General features: G+C 39.2%; 1 protein-coding gene across 1 annotated transcript; it reads left to right on the top strand.

Annotated features, from left to right (window-relative positions):
• The first annotated feature begins 5,517 nt into the window (after positions 1-5,517).
• GPR27 (G protein-coupled receptor 27) lies at positions 5,518-7,105 on the top strand. The gene has a single exon (XM_063427537.1). The coding sequence runs from the start codon at positions 5,632-5,634 to the stop codon at positions 6,745-6,747; it is 1,116 nt and encodes a 371-aa protein (XP_063283607.1). The 5' UTR covers positions 5,518-5,631; the 3' UTR covers positions 6,748-7,105.
• The last annotated feature ends 203 nt before the right edge of the window (positions 7,106-7,308 follow it).

Raw genomic sequence — 7,308 nt, 5'->3', positions numbered from 1 at the left:
ACTAGTCACCATGGGATACCCAACCAACATCTGATAACACAGATTGGCCAGCATTGGGCAACAACAGTGCTGGACAAAGGGCTCACTGAGAGGGTTACTCACTGACATGACAATGCACAGGGAATTTAACATTTAACCCCTTAAGGACCAAACTTCTGGAATAAAAGGGTATTATGACATGTCAAACATGTCATGTGTCCTTAAGGGGTTAAAGGAACCCCACAGTGTTAGTAATGGAAAGCTGTATTCCTTACACTATGATGTCCCTCCCCCCCAAATAAAACGGTAAATAACACTGGAAAATAGCCAATCTAATATAGACAAAGCAAATCACTCAAAAAGAGTCAAATAAGTTGGTAAATCAGAATTCCTTTAAAAAAAACCATACATGACCCTCTTTGATATATTAGAAGTATGGGATCCCCAAAAAGTAGTAACAGAGAGAACCCTTTCATTAAGAGTAAAAAAAAAAAAAAAAAAAAAGTGCCCCACCCCCCTCAAAAAGAAAAGAAATAAAAAGCATGCTCTGGTTTTGGTACAGAGAGCTTGGTATGTTTCAGCTCTGATGGGGGTTCTCACAGAGCTCTGAGGTATATAAGGGAGATGGCTATTATATAGAGGACTTTGTTAGAGTAAGCCTCACTGAGTAGGAGTCAGACAACTAAACAGGTTTTTTTTAGATAGGTGTAATATGAGGTACATCTTTCCCCCCCTCTTGATTTGATGGATTAAATTGTAAAAAACGTTTCTTTGCTTAGATAGTATCAACTTGCAGATTAGTGGAGGTTATTTAGATATATTGTTACAGGGAAGCTGTGACTCAAGATTAATATCTTTGTTTAGATACATAGAATAGCTGCCTTAAAGGACCACTCTAGTGCCAGGAAAACATACTCGTTTTCCTGGCACTAGAGTGCCCTGAGGGTGCCCCCACCCTCAGGGACCCCCTCCCGCCCGGCTCTGGAAAGGGGAAAGGGGTAAAAACTTACCTTTTTCCAGCGGTGGGCGGAGAGCTCTCCTCCTCCGATCCTCCTCTTCTCCTCCCCGTCGGCTGAATGCGCACGCGCGGCAAGAGCTGCGCGCGCATTCAGCCGGTCACATAGGAAAGCATTCATAATGCTTTCCTATGGACGCTTGCGTGCTCTCACTGTGATTTTCACAGTGAGAATCACGCAAGCGCCTCTAGCGGCTGTCAGTGAGACAGCCACTAGAGGAAATAGGGGAAGGCTTAACCCATTCACAAACATAGCAGTTTCTCTGAAACTGCTATGTTTATGAAAAAATGGGTTAACCCTAGAAGGACCTGGCACCCAGACCACTTCATTAAGCTGAAGTGGTCTGGGTGCCTAGAGTGGTCCAGTGTTTCAGGGAAACTGTGACTTTTAAAGCGACAGTGTCAATCCGAATCTAACTTTCTTTTTTTTTCTCTTTATTTCTGATCTAGTTTCCTTTAAAAGATAAGACAAAGTAGGGACTACTTTGTCTTGTGTATTTTTCAAAGCTTGACTTTCTTTGACCCAACTCCATTACCTGTGTCATAGAAAGTATTCACCCTTCTCATTGACACAGGAAATGAAGCTGATTTAAGCTCATCCTTTTGTTAAAGATGGTCAAGCGTTGGAAAAATAAATAGTAATCCTTACTTTGTCTTATGTTTTAAAGAGAACTAGATCAGAAATAAAGAAAATAAGAACAGATCCTGAGAGAGGAAAAGAAGAGGAAACAATGAGAGAAAGGTAAATTTGGAATACCAGCGCCTCTTAAGGATAGCATTAAACTGCTATCGCTCAATAGTTCTGCTGCTCAGTATGATATAGATTCCTCTGAGCTTCACAAATTAACAAAGGCGGATGTTTCTTCGGACAACATTTAGTGACATTTTTGATTGTGTATGTAGAAGCATAGTATCATAATTTTGATTTGGTGTGGCATGTTGGTCTTTCATTTTTCTTTTGTTGTGAGTCTATAGCAATGCACCAGCATTACAGAAAGGTTTGAGGGAGTTCCGCTCATTCATCAAGCAGACCATATCACAACAAATGCATTACTCAATGGAAACCCTACCCCTATTAGTAGGTTATCCAGTGGACTTGCAATTTTCAATAGACACCTCATCTTGCACATCACACTGGCTGCAATTATACACTGCACAAGTATGAAATCCAAGTTTACACCCTCCTCCTATGGACACACACAAAAAACCCTATACATTTTTGAGTGTATACATTTCTTAAACGATGCTAGTCCAATTGAAAAAGTTCAGTGTGATCTGGTAGGCTTGGAAGACATGAGCTATCAACTCTGAACAAGAAATTAAATTGCTTGTGCCTTTTGTCCAAAACCTATTTTAATACATCAGAAATATTTTGCATCTCATAATGAGAAGTCAATGTCAGCAAACCATTCTCCTTTTCAAGCAATCCCCGTTCTAGGTGCATCCTTTTTAGTATTGCTTCTAACAAAAGAGACAAAAGTAAAATTTATATGAAAAAAAAATGCTGAGTGACTTTTTAAGGAATCATCTGTAAAATCTTCTATTTTTGACAATTCTCTTCCTCAAGTTAGTTTCAGCACTTAATGTAGTTTTCACTATTTGACAGAGCTCATCAGCTCATCAAGAGTGCAAAGAGCAAACCACCTTTCATTTTCTGCTTGCTGAATATAATTGTCAGCAGAAAGTTGGCAAATAACTAGGGAATTTTAGCTCATCCGAATCTTTTTCAAGCGACCAAGTAACGCTTCTCTTGCCAAGCCATCCGATTATTAGTGTACTGCATTACCCTGTGATCTTTGTGGTATACACATGATCTGGAAGGACTGTGACTTAACTGTATCTTTGATCTGGGTTCTAAGTAATATATATATATATATACTTGTTTCAATTAGCTGTGGGAATTGGATGCCTAAGCAACACCATTACATGGATATATTGAGCATTGGGAATACCTGGTGTACTAATGATATTAGATTGAAGTGTGCACATCTCCTAATGGCTACAGCAGTACTTTCCAAACCAGTCCTCAAGGCATGCCTACCAGTCCAGGATTTAGGGAAATGCCCAGGTATGTCTAAGGTGTTTTTAGAAAGAAAGAAAAAATCTTGATACAACTGGGTAATCCCTAAATCCTGAGGTATTAAAAAGTACATAGGAATGAATTGTAAAGCAATTTCTTTAAACATTTAAACACATCTTTAAACACAATGTACTGGTAAGTTTTATATTGTTCCAGATAACATCTATTTCACTTTCTTTTGCTGTGCAGGTTGGTTTTCATGTATAGCTAATTAAGTTATGTATTCACTGTTCAGTCTAAGCACCCAAACCACTTCAGCTTAATGAAGTAGTTCTGCTTCTTAGATCATCTGTCACAATCTTACTGCTCAGTTTTCTGGCATTAGGTAAACCACTTTTTTCTACAAGCCTAGCTAAATGTCCCATGGCTGACGTATACAACCTCCCTTCACACTTCCTGAAGAAACATGTTGATTTGACCCCTATCTTAGGTACTGGGTACTTTAGATGTCCCTATCTCCTGATTTGTTAGTTGTCTGAGAGTGTCTGCAATTATCACAGCCAGCAAATAACACATTCACAACCTGCTGTGTGAGTAGACTTCTCACATAAAGCATTCACACACACACACACACACGAAAATAAATATACACACTAACATACAGATATATTTACATACTTACAAAGATGGACACACTGAAAGATACATGAACACACATAGATGTACATTTAGAAAAACTGGATAGCTATATTATATAGATGCCTACATAAATACATCCAGTAGTTTTAGATACAAAAGTCTGGGCGCATCTGTGGTTTCTTTAACCCCTTAAGGACACATGACATGTGTGACATGTCATGATTCCCTTTTATTCCAGAAGTTTGGTCCTTAAGGGGTTAAAGAGGCAGTCTTTTATTCAGGAGTACAGATTATAAGCAACATTTTTTTTATTTTTTTTATTATTCTTTTTGCAAATTTTACATATTTAACATCACAGACAAAAACAGTTCAGAATTAGATATAGACTTTCATTTACAATGGAAGGATATATGAACTGTTGAGTAAACTTCACACACAAAAACACAAATATCACAATTTAAAAGGACTGAGCGGATTAGACGGGCCTAAACTATAATAATTAGGTTACTTCATAACTTTCCTGAATACAGTACCATAGGGAAGAACTAGAGAGACCTTTATATATAAGGATATTCATAACAGAGAACGCATCAAGGTATATAGTTATTTCAGATTATCTAGCCAAGGTAACCATTTCTCATCAAATTTTAAGTGGCAACTTATAAGCAAAATTTTAACACCAATTAGTGCCTTTGTCAAATCAAGACTTGACAAAGGCATGGATAGGTGCCGAAACCATTATTTTTTGTACTCCTGAATAAAAGACTGCCTCTTTAAAGAAACCACAGGTGTGCCCCACAGGTGTGCCCAGACATTTGTATTTAAAACTACTTGACCTATTTGGGAGTTGACCTTTGTGGTTTGGAGGCACCCTGATGGGAGTATTACCCAAATAATAGTGTGTGCATTTCCTCTTCATTTGAAAAGATATACATAAATATGCACACACAGACATACATACACTGATAGATACACAGTCACTGACAGATACATTAATTGACAAATGTGTACTTACCAACAGATGAGTGATAATTTATCAGATAAGTGAACAAGCATGCATAAACAGACAGACTGGTATACACAAACAAATAAACAAACAAACACAGTCACTTACACTAACAGATATATAGACATACCGGTATATACAAGTACACTCAAAAATAAAGATACATAAACTGACAGATACATATAGATAAATACATGTAGTTACACAGACACATGTAATACATGCCAGATTTATATACATACATATCATACACAGAAACATACCGTGACAGATACATGCAAACTATGCCAGATGTATATACACATATCATACACAGAAACATACGTGACAGATACATGCAATATATGCCAGATGTACATATATTCATATCATACACAGAAACATACCTTGACAGATACATGCAATATATGCCAGATGTACATATATTCATATCATACACAGAAACATATCGTGACAGATACATACAATATATGCCAGATGTGTGTGTATATATAAAAGTATATATACACACACATATCATACACATAAACATACCTTGACAGATACATGCAATATATGCCAGATGTATACATATATATACGTATCATACACATATACACATATCATTCACATATCATACACAGAAACATACCTTGACAGATACATGCAATATTTGTGCACTGACAGATGCATATATAACACATGTTCAGATTCACAAGCTCAGACTGTACTTCTTGTTCATACATTAGTGAATAGCTTGCCTCGTGTGTATTTTTAACGTTTAGTGCCTTTACCCCTGCCTGACTCCCACCAGAGCCCCCATGCCCCCTACCAGGGCCATGCCATGCTCTCCCCCTCCTCTCCCCCTGTGCCCCTGGCTGTGCGTGCTGTGGCTGCACCGTGCATACATTACAGGATCCATGCTGCTGCTGGGGGTCCCTTTAATCTGCACATGACTTGCCAAGGATCCGTCGCTCACAGACAGCTGTCTCCATGGCTGGGTATCCTGATTTGGGGAAAAGCAACGCATCCCTCCTTCCCAGCGACATCAGCCCTGCATCCGTGGCTAAGCTGGCATCCCTGGGCTTCATCGCCTCTGTCAGCCTGGTGGGCAACCTCCTGTTCGCCTTCATCACCCTGAGAGCCAGGAGCTTGCACAGAGCCCCTTATTACTTGATGCTGGACCTGATCCTGGGAGATGTCATCCGCTCCCTGCTTTGTTTCCCTTTGGTGCTGAAATCCATCACTAGTGGATCTCAATGGACCTATAGCATGAGGAGCTGCCGGATCATGGCCTTTGGGGCAGTCCTGCTCTGCTTTCATGCTGCATTCATGCTTTTGTCCATCAGCCTGACCAGGTACATGGCCATAGCCCACCATAGGTTTTATTGCAAGAAGATGACAGGCTGGGCTTGTGCCCTTCTCATCTCCATGGCTTGGATCCTGTCCACAGCTATGGCCTTACCTCCAGTATTTGAGGTGGGCACCTACAAGTTCATAAGAGAAGAGGACCAGTGCACATTTGAGCATCGTTATGTTAAGGCTAATGACAGCCTGGGCTTCTTGCTGATGCTGGCCTTCATAGTGGGGGCCACTCATTTAATCTATATGAAGCTACTGTTTTTTATTTATGACCATCGCAAAATGAAGCCAGCCCAGCTTACTCCAGCTATTAGTCAAAATTGGAGCTTCCATGGTCCAGGGGCAGCTGGCCAGGCAGCTGCCAACTGGATTGCAGGATTTGGAAGGGGTCCTACACCCCCTACCCTAGTTGGAATGAGGCAGACAACCCAAAATCAAATCAAGGGACTTTTGGTTTTGGAAGAATTCAAGCAGGAGAAGAGGCTCTGCAAAATGTTTTATGTGATTACAGTTCTGTTTTTGCTATTCTGGGCTCCTTATTTGGTGGCCTGCTATTTGAGGGTGTTTTTGAAAGCAGCTTCACTGCCCCAACACTACCTGACAGTGGCAGTATGGCTTACATTTGCTCAGACAGGAGTAAACCCTATTGTCTGTATCCTGGTAAACAAAGAAGTGAGGCTAATTTTGAGAGCCTATCTTCCTTGTATAGGCACCCAGACACAAAGAGAGCCTCATATAGACATTTAAGGCAGGCCTGTAAATGTATATTATTTTGTTATGGGGTATGCAAACAATAGTTATCATGACATAATGCATTTTTTTTTTTTTTTACAATTTCCATGGGTGGTCAGACACAAACTACTTTCTTGTTGTAATTAAAATAAGTCTAGGAGTAATTGGAGTTTCAGTCAATCAAGGTTAGCATAATGAATTATTCATTATGTTTAAAGTGAAGTTTAATTAAACAAATGGAGATACATATGGTGTGTCTAAGGTACAGTGTGTGACATGTAACTGTCAGTACTGAGATTTCTTGCACAAGCTATGTTTTTTTTTATTTTTGTCCTCAAAATAATATATATAAAAATAATAATGATAATGTATTTATGTGTGTCCAGACACATACAAATGTGTTTGCAAAAATTGCCATTGAAGTGAAAAGTTTTAACCCCTTAAGGACCAAACTTCTGGAATAAAAGGGAATCATGACATGTCACACATGTCACGTGTCCTTAAGGGGTTAAACTTTGAACACAATAGCATTACATTAACACCATGAAGAATGTCAAAATTTTGCCAGGCACATAC

The sequence above is a fragment of the Pelobates fuscus genome, chromosome 7 (assembly GCF_036172605.1).
Source record: "Pelobates fuscus isolate aPelFus1 chromosome 7, aPelFus1.pri, whole genome shotgun sequence".
Lineage (NCBI taxonomy): Eukaryota > Metazoa > Chordata > Amphibia > Anura > Pelobatidae > Pelobates > Pelobates fuscus.
This window is presented reverse-complemented; position numbering and strand designations above follow the sequence as displayed.